At 33.6% G+C, this 16632-nt stretch overlaps 2 protein-coding genes across 3 annotated transcripts; both read left to right on the forward strand.

Annotated features, from left to right (window-relative positions):
* The first annotated feature begins 830 nt into the window (after positions 1 to 830).
* On the forward strand, positions 831 to 6681 carry LOC123204630 (AMSH-like ubiquitin thioesterase 1). Of its 2 annotated transcripts, XM_044621398.1 has the most exons (14): positions 833 to 1173; positions 1766 to 1830; positions 1961 to 2036; positions 2122 to 2301; positions 2549 to 2643; positions 3397 to 3502; positions 3593 to 3639; positions 3921 to 4248; positions 4468 to 4557; positions 4641 to 4703; positions 4796 to 4870; positions 5958 to 6020; positions 6213 to 6265; positions 6351 to 6681. In XM_044621398.1, exons 1-14 carry the CDS (start codon positions 1060 to 1062, stop codon positions 6523 to 6525), a joined length of 1530 nt encoding a protein of 509 aa, XP_044477333.1. In that variant the 5' UTR covers positions 833 to 1059; the 3' UTR covers positions 6526 to 6681. The 2 variants fall into 2 exon arrangements, with proteins under 2 accessions (XP_044477334.1, XP_044477333.1); XM_044621399.1 differs by lacking the exon at positions 6213 to 6265 and having other exon boundaries at positions 831 to 1173.
* A 4390-nt stretch (positions 6682 to 11071) lies between these two features.
* On the forward strand, positions 11072 to 12498 carry LOC123204893. Its single transcript, XM_044621699.1, has one exon. It carries the CDS (start codon positions 11666 to 11668, stop codon positions 12320 to 12322), a length of 657 nt encoding a protein of 218 aa, XP_044477634.1. The 5' UTR covers positions 11072 to 11665; the 3' UTR covers positions 12323 to 12498.
* Positions 12499 to 16632: the final 4134 nt, after the last annotated feature.

Raw genomic sequence — 16632 nt, forward strand, 5'->3', positions numbered from 1 at the left:
GGATTAACAATTGTGTGCTCTTATTTGTTTTCTTTGTCATTGTTTCTTTTTGAAATGCTATTGTATACGGTCTATCCATGATAGATCGATTCAATTTGATTTTATTAACTATCAAAAGACAGTTGCTGGTGACTAATAATCGATAATTAGACTTTTATAAAAGTCCTAACTGCATTAAAAAAAAATATATATATATATATATATATATATATATATATATATATATATATATATATATATATATATATATATATATATACGCTATTTTTGTAAAGGAAAGAATTATCCACCCAATACAAAATGCACCTGTCTCTCAAAATGGAAATCAATTCTTAGGCAAATGATGTCGTGGAAATAGATTAACGTTAACACTTCAAGTAATATTCGAAGATGCTTTATCAAAAATTGAAACGAGTATGCAAAATCTTTGTTTATATAATTCATATAATTTGATCCTGATATGTTTAATTATTTCCAACAAATGCCAACTCTCCCATTAACCCACATTAAGTTCCCACCTTCGTCTTTGTTGTCTTTGACCTCTTTTTGGTTCCATACGTAGAAGTCATGTATGTAATTTTAAAAAAATGCAATATAACAAATATTATTTTTATTTATAATGTTTTCTGTGCTATTTTTCATACAAATTAAGGTGTTTTAAGATGATTTAATAATTTTAAACTAAAAATAATTTTAATAGTCAAATAAAAAGGATTAATAACTTTTAACAAAATTTATTTAAAATACGTTTATATATTTTTTATTTTTTAAAACTTTTCTTATTAAATAATTCCAGAATGAGCCAGACCCACTGCCTACAAGCAACGAAGAAGATCACCAAAATGGAGTATAATATATTGAATTTCCATATTTGCCCTCCTGTGCGAGCCAAAATAACTTTCTCGTTTCTATCCTGCCCTCAGCCTCAGCCACCATCGACGACCTCTCTCTAACTCTTCGTCTCTAACATTTCCTTCCCCGAGCGAACCCGAAGCTTCCGATCCTCCAACAAATGCTGTTTGGATGACCAGAAAATTCTAAAGAAAGGAAAGGAAAATCATGAGGTCTTCTTCTGAGAGAATCAACATCGCGGCTAGTGCTCCAAGACTCCATGTCGATAACCGTATATCCATGCGATACTACTACCGGATCGCCGATAATATTCTCAAACAGGTCTTTGTTACTTTTTCTTGCTTTAATTAACGTTGAGCTGAATCAATCGTTCTTCTTAAGTTTTGAATTATGAGCTTTTAGGTTTTCTATGTAGTAAACGATGATCGATAGATTTAGATACACACACACACACACTCGCACACATATTAATTTATGTGATTAGGTTTATGTTTATGAATATTCGGAGTAGTTGTTTCACTTGTTTAGACTAATTTGGTTACTTGATTATGAATTAGGGCTAGAGTTTGATCCATTTGACAGTTAGACTGAATATGTAATCATTTTTTTAGCGGAAATGGTTAGTTCTTTATTTAAAAGAAGAGTTTTTTGCTTATTATAGTCACATTCTTGGTGGAAGTTTGCAGCAAAATTCTATCAGTAATGTAAATGATACATGATGCATCTAGAATTTTTAGTTCCTATGCTTGTTAACTGTGAAATGATGCATCATTTTCCTAGTTATATAATTGGGTTATTGTGCTTTTGTTAACGGTTTTCTATAAATGTTTTGTTGTTTCTTAAATTTATTTGTCTCTGTTACTCTGCTTTCTTTAATGATCTTTCTTCTTCTAATATACCAATGACATTGTAGGCTGACATATTCCGAGTGGAAAACAATATTATAGATTTGTATGTAATGCTCCTACGGTTTTCAAGGTAAGGAAGAACAGAAAGGACTAGTAGATATTTTCATTTCCTATGTTACAGGAATCCTACTAGTTGATAATTTTTATTTCTCATTTCTTTTAAAGATTTTCATCAAAGCTACTTGGGATTTTTATTTCAGTTTGGTGACAGAGACAATTCCATGCCATCGAGATTATAGAGCGTCTTCACAAAATAAAAATCTTTATTTGAAAAAGGTACTTTCCTTTCTTTAAATATGTTATTTATGAGAATCCATAAGTTTAGGTTAAAGTTTTCGGTGCTATTTGATTCTTCTTGCAGAAATTATTGAGTGCAGTGGCTGAGTTAGAGGAGTTGAAGCCAGTAGTGCAGCAGAAGATCAATGAATTAAACAGAAAACATACATATCAAACTAATGGTTGGGTTAGTGTTGCTCAAAATGCTTCACTAGAGTGGCCTTCTGTCAAGAAACAGACCATAACTAACTATAATGTAACAAAGGTATGATATCATCCATTGGCCTGTTAAAATATGGTTCAGTATGTTTGTAGAAGCTCCTAGTTATTATATTTGCTTGGTTCTTATTGATTAATTGTTTGGTGACAATTTGGTATATGCCTGGTAGCATTTTCACTTCCAATAGTTTCTTAGAACTAGGTCCACCATTTCTCTTCCAGTTATCACCGTCATAATCAATCTAATATGAAGATATTATAGTTCCACTAATATACTCTTCCATGAATGGCAGCCTTTGAGACTACCTACTCGAGAATTCACCTATCAAGGTTCAAGGGCTCAACAACTTCCTTATGTGAGGCCAGTGGATGAGCAATTCCGTAGAATGTAAGTGCTCTAATACTTTCAAGCTTTTAAGTTGCTTCTTAGAGGTTAATGCCTTCAAGATTATATTGATAGAAATAGGGTAATGGTTGCTTTATATTTTTCTTCTATATGCAGTGGAATGTATTATTGTGCAACATAGTGGTTTTACTTTTAAAGTATTTTTTTGAATGTTCCATTTAGAGGCATATAATATGAGTAATGCAAATTTGTTGATAGATGAGCAGCATGCTGGTCAAGTTTGTCATTGCTATAATTTTTTATTGACAAAATAGCACAGAGAAAAGAAATATTAATAATGTTTGTATCTACGTATGGATGTTTAAGATGGTGAAACAAGTTTTCTAGTTGAAAAAACATGAACTTCTTTTTAAAAGTACAAAACTGTTTTGGAAATAGGAAACAAAACTTGCTCATATATTGCGCAGTTGTCTGAAAATGGTACCTGTCTTAGAAGCCCATGTAGGTGCTGTGGACATTTTGCAATTATTAAAATGGATGTTCAGCTTTTCAGCTACTGCTATATGTTGGTTGCTTTATACTGACCTATGCCTCTGGTGAGGTCCAACTAGGTTTTGATCAATGATCATTTGCTTGACAACTTTATGAACTCATAGAGATGTGCATTGTTTAAGTTTGTTACAGTTCCTGGACTAGATTTCAGTTCAAGTTTTGATAGACATGACCGTGAAGAAGAGCATTGATTCTCAGTTATATATGGCATTACTTGTCACCTTTGACTGTTGCTTGTTGTAGGTCTCTAAACTTCCCTCGGCCAAATGCAGAAACCCTGTCTAGACATACAATCTTGGGCCCAAATGGTCTCCATGGCCAGTGGCAGCCACCAAAGAGTGATAAATTGGTATGAGGGTATTTAGCCTTTTCTATTGGTCTTTAATGCAGTTATGATACTGACCTTTTGATTTGAATTTTATTCTCTATATGGGTGTAGGTCAAGTATCCAATCAACATAGACCTGTCTCCAGTGGAAATCCCCAGGTTAGACTCCTAGTCAAATTTTTGGAGATACTTTGCTTTTGTACCTTGTGCATCTCAAGATAGAATGTAATCTGGGAAGTTAGATCAAAATAGTTTTCTCATGGCAGTCTGTGATTATATATGTTGGGGAACCAAATTGTTTGAATTCTGGATCCACAAGAGTTCCTTGCCCTGTGATATATTTTATTATTATAATTACTTTTTTTTTTTTTTTTTTGCTTTATCTTTTGGTACTTTAATGCTCTAAATAAATTTCAAATGGTGATTTCATGGGAAAACAGCCTTCAGCAGCCTGTTGAAAGTGGAAGCACAGCAAGAACAGACAGTATCGATGTTGAACCTGAAAAATCAAGTTTGGAGTCAATTACTATTTCAACTGATGAAATTGAGAAGCATCCCACTGAGGAACCTTGCTCCATGATTTCCTTTGAAACAGTTGAAATGCCTGTTTCTACAGATATCATTAAACAACCTTCTCCTCCACCTGTACTAGCAGAAGTGCAAGATTTGATTGCAGCAATGACTCCACAAGTTGCTGAGGCAGAATGCCGGAATGAGAATTTAATAATGGATGAATTTGATCGAACTGAGCCCCTCCAATTGCACATTGTAAGAATTTAGACAAAAAAATTATTTCTCTCTGAAAATGTGGATATACATATTAGCTTCATTTGCATTTAACATTTTTGTTGTAAGAAACGACCACTATCTTTCTGGTGATACTTGGCTCTAATGCATTACCATGTAAATTATTATTAAGTGGTTCTAATGTCACCACATTCTGTGAGGTACAATGATCCTTTGTCTTGACAATCATTTCCTTTGCAGTCAACCACATTGATGGATAATTTCATGAAGCTTGCAAAGTCAAATACTGATAAAAATTTAGAAACTTGTGGTGTCCTTGCAGGTTCACTCGTAAGTGTTGTTGATTTAAGACTACTGTAGTCAGTCTAAAAAGTGTTAATTCTAATATGGTTGGGAATCATTCTTTTCTGCAGAAAAACAGAAAATTTTATGTTACTGCTCTCATTATTCCAAAGCAGGAATCAACATCAGATTCAGTATGTCATTTTCATTACGAGTAAACTTTTCATTTCTCTTTCATTGGTTGTGTTCTAATTTTTCTGTCTTAAATCTATATCTCATGTAACAGTGTCAGACCATAAATGAAGAAGAAATATTTGAAGTGCAGGATAAACAATCTCTTTTTCCACTTGGGTGGATTCATGTAAGTATTTTTCTGTGATATTATCATGTTAAATCCTGTACTTAGTGGATTGCTTGTTTATCAATGATGTAGCTGACTTATAATTTTCAATTCTAATAAAATGTTTGTTTCATTTAAATAATGTTGATTTTTCAAAAATCACTGATCATATTGTTACTTGTTAATCTTTTGCTTGTATATGAGCTGAAATGAACTAATCTAAGCTGCATGCCACTTATATCTATATTGCATGTTAATTGGTTAGGGGACCTTTTTAAGTCTTATTCTGTTATTGTGAGGATTACAATAATTTGTTATATCTTCTGTAGGTTCTTGTACATCACCTTTTTTTCTTGCTTATGATCCACAACTCACATCTATTTGGTATCACTTTACACAATTCTGTACAAATCTGATGATTAAATCAAGTGTCCATATTAACCACCGTTACACTCTGTTTTCCTTGTTTCACAACTTTCTTGTCTTTAGTTGTCTAGATAATTCATTCTTGTAGTTTGATGGATCATTACTTGTCCAATCTAATGTCCTCTAGTTAATAAGCTTAAAGACAAGAGTGACATTCTGCTCAAGTCTGTGATTTACCATTTTTCCAGATGTCCTTAAAGATTATATGGATTTGTATTACTCTTGATTGATAACCAGTTTGGATTGAGTTTTCTTTATATATCTGTAAAACAAATCTGATACTGTGGAAGAATTTTGAATTACCATGAAAGTTATTTGCTTTCCTCTATTAAGTATATGTATGTTAGAATTTTACATGGCTCCAACCCAATGCTAAACCTAATTGTATATGAATGAACTTATATCTTCATGCTATTAATATGAAAACAAAAGATGTAGAATTAGAATATGATATAAAGCGAGATTCATTAATATGTGAAAAGTAATTTCTCTTAAAGAGAATCGTATCCAGATGAATGTTGAGTGGGGATTGTTTCTGCATGGATCTCTTCCCTTTTTGGATGTGATAATTATCCAAGTGTAGTTACATGTGGTTCAATGCATATATTTGTGAAATTTGTAGGAACTTGTGTATTATGTAATCTTCGAGCTGATTAATTGATTATTTACCATGCAATTTCAGACACATCCTACACAGTCTTGTTTTATGTCTTCTATTGATGTTCACACCCATTACTCATATCAGGTATGTGCATCGTCCTGTTATTGGCAATCTTATGTGCCTCTTTACTTTGGGTTCTTAATTAGTTTGCGATAAATCATTTATGTCCAGTTGAGTACCTGTGCATATAACGTTTTTCATATTTTTATATATTCTTGCTGTGATTCCTATGTTTACATTAATTAGTTATAACTATGCCTTTTTTTGTTTCCTTAGATTATGCTGCCAGAATCTGTTGCAATTGTTATGGCACCCAGAGATAGCATGAAGTAGGAATAATTCTGAGAACGAAGTTTTCAGTTTTTGCTGTAATTTATTGTTGGATGACTTAATTTTTGTTTTTCAAATCTGCAGAAAGCATGGAATTTTTCGGTTGACAACGCCAGGTGGCATGTCAGTAATAAGACAGTGTCAACAACGTGGCTTTCATCATCACGATCCACCTCCTGATGGTGGACCCATTTACAAATCCTGTACAGATGTATATATGAATCCCAATCTAAAATTTGACGTCATTGACCTTCGTTGATTACAGTCTTGCCATATGGATGGGTAATTTTTTGCAATTTAATTGTTCATTAATCATTGCTATACAATTGATAATGTGTTAACCACTAGAGTCAACGCATTAAAATGTAAAACTACTTGTTTGTACAATGAAAGGGATTATTGTCTGATCACTGTATATGCTATGCATTATTTCTTAAAACCACCTTGGTCATGACTTGGGATGACTATGTGCATCTTGGTGGAATTCAGTCTCATGTTTTTGTCATTCATCTGTTACACAGCCAAGAGACTATTCTCAAGTTATAAATCATTCCATATATAATAATTTTTAAGGCATTATAAGTATTAGTATATTGATGCTGACGTTGGTTAATACCCTTATTAATTGAATGATATTAAAATATGGAGTGATTAGAGCTCTATACCACTTTGATCTGCTTATCCCGCATTGACTTCTTTGCGGTTTTGGTGGATATCTAGTCAAATCATTGGTTTATTAACTTTGTAAAGCTATAGGTATAACTTGTAAGGATCAAAAATTTCTTTTTCTCTTGCATGGTGTGATAATCTTTTTTTTATTTCCACCGATAGATATAGAAATTTTAATTGATTGTGTGTGTATATAAGTTATGACCACACAAGAATGATGATATGTTGATGAAAACAATCTTCTAGTCATTGTTCTATCGAAGAAATACTAGTTTATGAAGGAGTCGTCCATTATTTACAGATAAGATCATTTAACAGCTTTGGTGGATTATTTAGAAATAAGTTGGGTTCTCATTCACATAATTTAATATGAATGGTTCTTAAGGTCTTGTGTTGATTGATTGGAATTGAGATGCTTGTTATGGGTTCAAATGAGATGTTAATCATGGCCTAGGGCGATAGAGACTTATTTTCCATGAGTTATGGCATAGAGACTATGGCTGGAACTGCAAAATTCAGACTTACAAATGATGGTGCATGGCCGTGCGCTCGATAGGTTGAAGAAAGTGAATAGTAGCCGTGCATGGGATACACGGTTGTGAATATTATGTAAGGATGTGCAGTCGTGCATAAAAAGATGCACGTTCATGCATATGAATGAACCATGGTTGGGAAATGAATGTAAGAATGTGCACAGTCATGACTGAATGTAAGCCACGCCCGTGCATGTGATTGGTTTAGTGAACGGCCGGCTGAAGGCACTAGGGGTGCAATCCTTGAAACCAGAGTTTGTCATTTGTTTTTGGGTATAGCTGGTGATGTCGAGAGTAGTGGTGAATATGTGACGTGGGGTTTGGTCAATAAGACTGAGTCAGAGAAATGGTAAAGTGTGATAATAGGAGAAAGCGTAGGAGAGAAGCAGACAGAGTCTGAGATGCAAGTCTACCCACTACCATCTGAATTTCTTTATTTACTAGAAGATAGCGTGCGTGGTAGAATCAACATCAACATGCAGGGGGTAGGAGGGGGGGCTTGCTTTGCCGCGTTGAGAACTTGAGATTGAGTAAGCAGCGACGTTTCTTGCACATGACTGACATATGAAAACTTTTATTTTATTTTTTTAATTTCGAATTTTCTTCTTAATAAAGTATCTCTTTTTTATAAAATAATAATTGTTAACACTATGTCAATCTCTAACCTAATACAAGTAGTTTATGTAATATATGATAAACAGTCATCTTCTCTAAGTTTAGGTGAGTCAAATTCTACAAGTACTTAAATTCATTTAAAATTTGAAAATAATTATGTAATTTTTCCACTAATAGAGTGGGGCGTAGAAGTTTTGGAAGGCATTGCCATTAGAAGAAAATGGATGATATGTCCAAAGACAATTAAATTATGTGCATAATTTTGTATATAAATAATGACATGTTATTATGTGATTGGTTATTACTTTATCTCTAATTTATAATTATCTAATCATATTAAAATATATCATTGTTTGTACATATAATATTGCTCTACCAAAAAACTTAAGAACAAATTGTGAAAGCCTTTGTTAACTAATCTGGTCATTAATTATGCTTGATTAGTGATTAATTAAGAAATATCAAAGCATATACATATAATTCAAAACCCACAAGTGCCCTTATTCAAAGAATTTAACTCATTTGGGCAGTGTGATCCTCTTAATTGCAATTAATTGAGCTATTCGAATTTGTTGTGCATTAGTTCCATACATGCGGAGTCTACTCAAGAAGCGATAATCTATAAAAGTGATAACTCATGTCTCGATTAGTGGATAAACATTTTTTAATTATTGACATCTCTTTCTTATCATCTATTTATAATGAAAAATATTAACTTTTTATTAATTTTGATCATGATATTACTTTTAATATAACCATTTAAGAAGTTAATATATAAATTTGAATTTTGAATTGTACCATTAACATCGTAACCCTTTTTTAGAATCCTATAAATATGATATTAGAAATTCATATTTAGGATTTCTTTTGCTTATGTAGAATTGTAAATTGAATTGTCAACTGAATCAATATTATTAAAGAAATGTTATGTAATATATAGTACTATAATATAATTTGAAAAGAAATTTTAATCTTACAAAATAAGTAAAATAATATATAATAAACCATAATTATATCAAATTAGAATTATATTGAATCACATCAATCAAAATCGAATTACATCAGAATCAGATTGAATAAAGAAATAAATTTTATTTCATAGCTTCATCCTAAGCTAAGTGATGAAACTCTCAAATCCAACAATTCTCTCTTAAAGGCTCCAATCCGAAACAAGTCCTCTTCTCAAGACACAACTCTATAATATTTGTACTCATTGTGTCAGAACATTTTTCTAGAGTCATTAATATTATAATCGTAGATATAAACTCTCGAACATCGGATTAAATTATGTTAAAAATCACTATGCATTTAACTTTCTCTTTAAATTTGTTTCACACCACTGCAGTGAATATTAAAGATCATCGTCAAATCTTCAATACTATTATTGTACTCTATCTTATACAAGACTCTGAATTGCATATATCAAAACGTTTCATCAAAATAATTGATATATTAGAAACTTATTTGATTAGGTTTGACAATCAAGCAAATTATATTAGAAAAAGGGTTGATGTTATGGCTTTAACACAAAAGAAAAGAAAATAATGCATGCCGAATTCTCCAAGTCATGTGTGCCCACATGTGTTTATGGAGGTGAAAATAAATATTTATAGATCATGATTTTATATTCGAAAATGTGAAAGTTGTAATTGAAAATAGGCCAAACAACTATTTCCCACCCAAGGTTTGATGTTTTCTCAAAAGTCCCCCCTTTAACTATGGAAACACCAAACACCCACCCATGGCCGGTTAGATTTAACCAAACCTTAACGGTGATAGGGGTAAAATCGTCATTTTTGCTATAATATTAAAAATAAACTAAAATAGAATATAATTTTACCCCCCTAAACTTTAAAAACTAAAATTTTCCCCCAGCCTAAGTTTTAAAAAATGGCAGTTTCACCCTAGGGTTTGATTTTGAAATCTCCGACGACCGTTCCGGCTCCATTGTCGACGGCCTCTCCCTCCTGAAGCAGCCTCTCCTTCCGGCGAATGTTTTCCTCCCATTTGGAGGCTCGATCAGCGTCGGCTTGGCGTTGGGAGACGAAGCCGACGCCGTCGTCTTCGTCTGGGAAGACGGTCGTCTTCCCAGAGGTCTTCTTCTGGGGAGACGAAGAACTTCGTCTTCCCCGACGAAGTTCTTCGTCTCCCAACGCCAAGCCGACGTCGATCGAGCCTCCAAATGGGAGGAAAACATTCGCCGGAAGGAGAGACTGCTTCGGGAGGGAGAGGCCGTCGGCAATGGAGCCGGAACGGTCGCCGGAGATTTCAAAACCAAACCCTAGGGTGAAACTGCCAGTTTTTTAAAACTTAAGCTGGGGAAAAATTTTAGTTTTTAAAGTTTAGGGGGGCAAAAGGAGATAAAATTTTCAGGCGTTAGGGTTTGGTTAAATCTAACCGGCCATGGGTGGGTGTTTGGTGTTTCCATAGTTAAAGGGGGGACTTTTGAGAAAACATTAAACCTTGGGTGGGAAATAGTCGTTTGGCCATAACCTACAAATTCAAATGTTAAAATCAATTAGGTTAAGTGATTTCTTCAAATTAGTCCTACTAGATATATTATCTAACCTTATTATTATTATTTTTGGTGACGAAAAACCCTATTTGAGAATCAGTCCAAAGTCGGTAAATTTTAGAGAGATTGATACAACAATCTACTATCAAGTCATTTCACTTCAATACAAATATATAAGAAGACGCTAATGTGTCTTAAGTTCATTCAAAGAAGCATATAAAGTCGAACCTGGATTCTCTAACTCTACGTTTGAAATTTCACACTTTAACAAACTATTGTATTGATTAGATTACATAGAAGTAGCATCCAATAATAGCAAATTGAATTATTCTAATACCGTGTAATTTTGATAGCAAAATCAAGAGAGAGAGGCTTTTTCTTGGTGGTTGAGATGGCCATAATCAAATGGTAGAGTTAACGCTTTAATCAAATTAATATACTATGAACCCACAAACCTGAATTCTCTGGCAGTTTTATCTTACCGCATATTTTATTGTGCAGATTATGTTTGCCTGTCATTGAAGTAAACTCCTGAAACATTCTCAGTTTCTCTCTCTCTTTTCCCTTGTCTTTTATGTCTATTTGTTATTTTATGGTATCATGTCTTCTCATTATCTTCTCTGAATCCCGGCAAATTCCCACAAAAAACACTTTGCCTTCTAGCTCATTATCATACCATCTTTCTCTGCAAATTCAGCTTGCAGACTTTGCTTGTGTCTCTTCTTTAACAACACCAGTCAACTTTTCCTCTGCTCCTTTTGCCTACTGAGAACAAAAGTTCAACCTTCTTTCTTTCCCAGATCACCAAAATATTCACCCATAAATCTTCAAAAAGCTGCTATTTATTCATCTTTTTTCCTCTACTTTGTGCTTTTCTCTCCAAGTTCTCGAATCTTCAACCTTTTTGTCACCATCCTCTTTTTTCTCTAGGCCTTGAAAAATTCTTTACTTTGTTCCTCCTGGACCTTGAAAGAAACTGCTGAATTTTCTTGCTAGAAGGTTCACATCCTCCTCATCCATTGAAGATTCTTCTTCTCATCTACTATTTGTTAATTGTTTTGAACAATATGTGCTCGGAGACGAGTCCTAGAATATCATTTTCCCATGATCTTTGCCAGGCAGAGGTCGCAGAAGAAATCAATGAAATGGAATCTCGAAGGGACACAAGGCTTTTGGACTCAAATCCGGATTTTGAATTTATTAGTTCAAGCTGTTTTGCTCAAGAATCGTCTTCAGCTGATGAACTTTTCTCCAATGGCGTGATTCGTCCCGTACAAATTCAAGCCAATATTGTTGCTCCTTCAAAACGTTCATCTTCTTCACCTGCCGTTTCTCTTCCTCCTCTTCACTGTCCTCCGGTGAAGAAAGACACCAGTGTGAGGGAACAAAAGCCGCAGCAGGCGAAATCTTTCTGGGGTTTTAACAGAAGTTGCAGCCTCAATCATGAAGCTAAGAAAAGTTTGATCTTTTCTTTGCCGCTTCTATCTCGAAGCAATTCAACTGGTTCAGTGGTTAATCACAAAGCGAGGTCTTCATCAACTTCAAATGCATACCGAAAGCCTCCATTGAAGAAAAGCTTTGTGGGTTCTTACGGAAATGGTGTCAAAATTAGTCCTGTGTTGAATGTGCCAACTCCTTACATATCTAAATGTACTGCAAATTTCTTTGGATTGGGGCCTCTGTTACGCAGTCGATCAAAAGATAAGAAAAATAACAAGAAGTGAAATTTTTTACTTGGTTTGCTTTCAATTGATTTTAAATTATGAGCCATGAAGAATTAATGTTCTTGTTTGTGTTGAATATGTCATGATTAGGGATGGCAACAGACCAAGTAAGGGAAGAATACCCTAATTCTTGTTCGTGTCTTCATCTTCATGCGAATAACATGGAATTTTTGTCCTCTCATTGTGAGAAAATTTATCTTTCATTCCCCTTGGGAAATACTTTTATCCCCTTCCTCCTCCAATTTCCGATAGAAATATAATAAAAACCAATGATATATGGGGGAAGGAACAAACTAGAGAATAGATAAGTTGAAGATATATTTATCTTATCGGTGATTGCAAAGATTTTAGTCATTTTTATTTTTGCTGCTATTGAAATTTCCCTTCCCATTAGAGAAAGAGCGAGTCACTCTCCGAAACACTAACATAATAACTTTGTCCATTGAAAGCCAACAACAACAAAGAAAGATTGAATTATTATTGAGAAGTAGATCTGAAAGAGGTAATTGCATAGTTAAAATGTTATGAAATCAAGAAAGATGGAAGAAAGGTTTGATGCATATCAATGTGTTACAAGGTGAGGGGACACAGGGGCAGGGACCCTTCATTCATGGCTTGTCCTGTTCAATTTCTTAAATTTTGTTTATTATAAAGCAACTTTTGCCTTTTGTTTGATTAATATAAGCAGTGGTTGTTCATCTTTGATGAGATTTGTCTTTGATTTAGAGGTTGGCTTTTGTTTTATGTCCTTAAGGTCAAGATAAAAGGCATTGTCCTTGGGGGTTTTGGATTTTAAAAAATCTGTCTTTACTTTGTTGGCTCTAGTTTGCATTAGCCATCAACTATCTATCTAATCAACCACTATGTCAACATCAAATTAATTATTGTTGAATCAAGTTTCAGTGATTTGAATACTAAACTCAAATGGAATAAGTTTCCCATTGTTTAGTTCGGTTATATTAATAAACTCTAAAAAATTTAAAATTTTGCGTTTAAATCCTTAATATCGAATATTTTTTGGTCTGAATATGAGAAATAATGTATAAATATATAAATGATATGGCTTAAATTTAATTTTTGGGTTAAAAATTGATATTTTTTAACATCGATATATTAATTACTTCCAAAATAAGATAAATCTTAAAGAGTTGTAACTAAAATGGGTTGCCAACCTGTAACAAACTAAATGTTCATACGTTAGATTGGGTTCCAACATGTATCAAACTAAATGTTCATATATTAGATTGGGTTCCCATTCTAATTATGTGATTCCAGTCATCATATCAATATTATAGAAACCTAAGTCCAAAATAAACATGGGTGTAAAATGGCATTTATGATGAAAGGGTTGGTATGCAGGTCGTACATGGGTTGACCGATTCGTGTTATTAATAAAAACCCCTTGTTTGAGTTAGATCATCTTTTTCGCATCTTGTTGAAAGTTATTTTTTTGATCTAATCGTATCTAAATTGATCACATCAAATAGGTAAACTCTTAATTTTAATAACTGACCCCATAATAATTATAACAGATACACCATAAATATGTTTTGAATCCATATTTTTTTTATTGTTTAAGTATTTCTACTTTTGCAACTCAAACTACCCCTTAAATATATCATATTTATCCAATAACAAAAGAGCAAGTAAAAGAATGCAGCCCTTTGTTTCTGTCAGGTCGGTGGTCAATACAATTCCTCTTGCAATTATTTTGGTCTTTTTCCTGCCAAAGGGCCAACAAACTCTGAAAATCCTCTGGCCCTTATTTGGGTTGGAAACATGTCAACCATGACATGAATAACCAACACCTGCAATTATACAGACGTGGGCACTGGCAATAATTGTAGCAAATGACTGGGAAAAATGAGCAACTCCATTGTTCATGCTCCATTATTGATTTTTCTCATGGGATCGTGGTCCAGTTCACTACATTTGAGGTGAAATGTTTCACTTCTGAAACTTAACCTCTTTCCGAATTTTTGTCTCACTAAACGTGAGGCAGCAGAAGTTTAACATGTCAGTGTAAATAAAAAAATAAATGAAAGAGTATTTGAAAGACTCAGACAGAGTGAGAGGCAGAGAGATGCAGAGGCGAATGCACCTGTAAAGGATTCTTGTATTCCTATGGAAGCTCCTCTGCGGTCAAAAGAGCATCAAGAATGCCAAAAAAGATCCGAGTAGGTTTATAATTAATAGTCCTCCTGCGATTTTTCATCAAGCAATTTAAAGTTTTGTGGTTTTTAAAGGGTTGTTTGACTGACAACAGAGAAAATTTTATACATAAGAAAATATGAGTTTAAGTCTCTTTTAGTGATATTTCAAATTAAACTCTGACTTATTGGTATAGTGATTGTAGTAGGGTTATTAGACCCAAAGTTTTACTTATTCAATATGATTGGTTCAACCTTGAGGAAGAGGAAATCTTCTCATTGTCTCGAGTAAGAAAGTTTATCTGTATAATTAATACAGTCTTATAACCACTTTACTAGATAAGTCAAAGTTTATTTTTAATATTTTATCAATAGGTTTTGAACTCATACTCTTTTGCTAGAATGTCCCCACTTTTGCCACTAAAAATGGATTGAGAAAGTAAGCATCACTAAAATGGAAACCTGAAAGCGTGCTGCACATGCATGGGATGGCCACAAGGTAAAGCACTGACAATGTCACCTGCTGTGAAGTGAAAGTCACGGTAGACAGGGAAGTTTGTTTCTAAACAATTTTCAGTGCACTTGTAGTTCACTATCTTCAATGGCAAGCACCAATTGCAGGCCAAGCAATGAAAATAATCTTGGCCAAGACCCCTCCCAAGATGGCATAAATTGCAAAATGGACAACGGTACACAACACAATCCTGACAGGATAAACAAAACTTGCAAATGAGTTACCACATTTGGCATAAACCATGCATAAGAGCAGAAGTTACCTGTGGTAGCATAGATTGGAGCACTTCAGCACATGTAGATCCAATTATGGGACCAACAATTTTGTCTTGTTCCTCTGGAGAGAAATACCTACCAAACAATGGCCAAAGCTTAAGTTCTTCTTTAGAAATATGATGATCAAGAGTGGCTTACACATCCCTTGAAGCTGAGTGGATAGCTCAATTTGTCAGTTTTTTCTTCATGGCTTCATGCAGTTACTTCCATTGCTTAATGGTAACTGCTTCATGCAGTTACTTCTTCATGACTTAGTGGTCTGTAACTTCCATGCATTATGGTTTATAACTCCCATGCCATAACTTCACAAGTTACGTAGCATTCTTGATGGTAAAATGCTTTTTAAGGTTATAAATAGGGTTCTTGGGTGAGCTTTTTCTACAAGAGAAACACATACACCATTCTGTGAGAAAAAGAGATCACTTGGAAGACGAAACTTGCAACCAATTTTCAGAGAATTATACTGCATCAAATCGTCAAGCAATGGCTGGAGGTTAGTGATTAATATTCCGCAATTGTAGTTTTGGTTTCTATCTTGCATACTCAATATATATATGTTTAGATAGAGACCATATACATGTTTTACATTAATTAAACAATATTAAATATTAATAAACACTAAAAATTGGATAAATGAAACTTAAATTATCCAATTAAAAATAATAATAATTTTTGGCAATCACATACTATAAAAATATATTTTATCAAGGCCAAAATGTATAATGTATTTAAACTGAACCCTAACAGCTTTTATTTTTTATGGCAGAGGATGGTAACGGGTTCCAAAAAATCAAAATTTTATGAAAACTAAAATTAAAGCATATAAGAATGTACGATGTTCCAAAATTTTAACAAAATTGGAATTGGCTGAGCGGCAAGTATTTCACTCAGAACCTTGTGCTTCATGGTCTGGATTCGAAACGCAGGAATGAAGTAACTTTTTCTTTGGCAGAAATGATGGGTATGACATGTCGTCTGCAGAAACCTAAAGCAAATGACATGTCATCTGAAGATCGTCGTCCCTGACCTCTAGCCGGGTCAAGATTCGGGTCGATTGACCCGGTTTCAGACCCGTATACATTTTGCACTCTAAAACAGCCTACAAAACTCTGATTTTGACGTTCCAAATATCAAAATTCTCAGTTTTAGATGTAGAATTCATCTAAATAAAAATTTTAAACAAAAAATGCCAACAGCCAACTTTCTCTTTCTAAAGAAATTCGGGATAATAAAAAATTTTGCATGTTTAACACATCAAAGCAAGGCAGAGGCATAAAATGGCTCTGATACCAAATGTAAAACATGTATATGGTCTCTATCTAAACATATATATATTGAGTATGCAAGATAGAAACCAAAACTACAATTGCG

Source organism: Mangifera indica, chromosome 20, assembly GCF_011075055.1.
Source record: "Mangifera indica cultivar Alphonso chromosome 20, CATAS_Mindica_2.1, whole genome shotgun sequence".
NCBI lineage: Eukaryota > Viridiplantae > Streptophyta > Magnoliopsida > Sapindales > Anacardiaceae > Mangifera > Mangifera indica.

Bases quoted from the DNA above. Each gene is read 5' to 3' on its own strand.
- LOC123204630 (XM_044621398.1), top strand. From the start codon at position 1,060: ATGAGGTCTTCTTCTGAGAGAATCAACATCGCGGCTAGTGCTCCAAGA. The intron at 4,558-4,640 runs GTAAGTGTTGTT...TCTTTTCTGCAG, and splicing joins GTGTCCTTGCAGGTTCACTC to AAAAACAGAAAATTTTATGT. The intron at 6,266-6,350 runs GTAGGAATAATT...TCAAATCTGCAG, and splicing joins GCACCCAGAGATAGCATGAA to AAAGCATGGAATTTTTCGGT.
- LOC123204893 (XM_044621699.1), top strand. From the start codon at position 11,666: ATGTGCTCGGAGACGAGTCCTAGAATATCATTTTCCCATGATCTTTGC.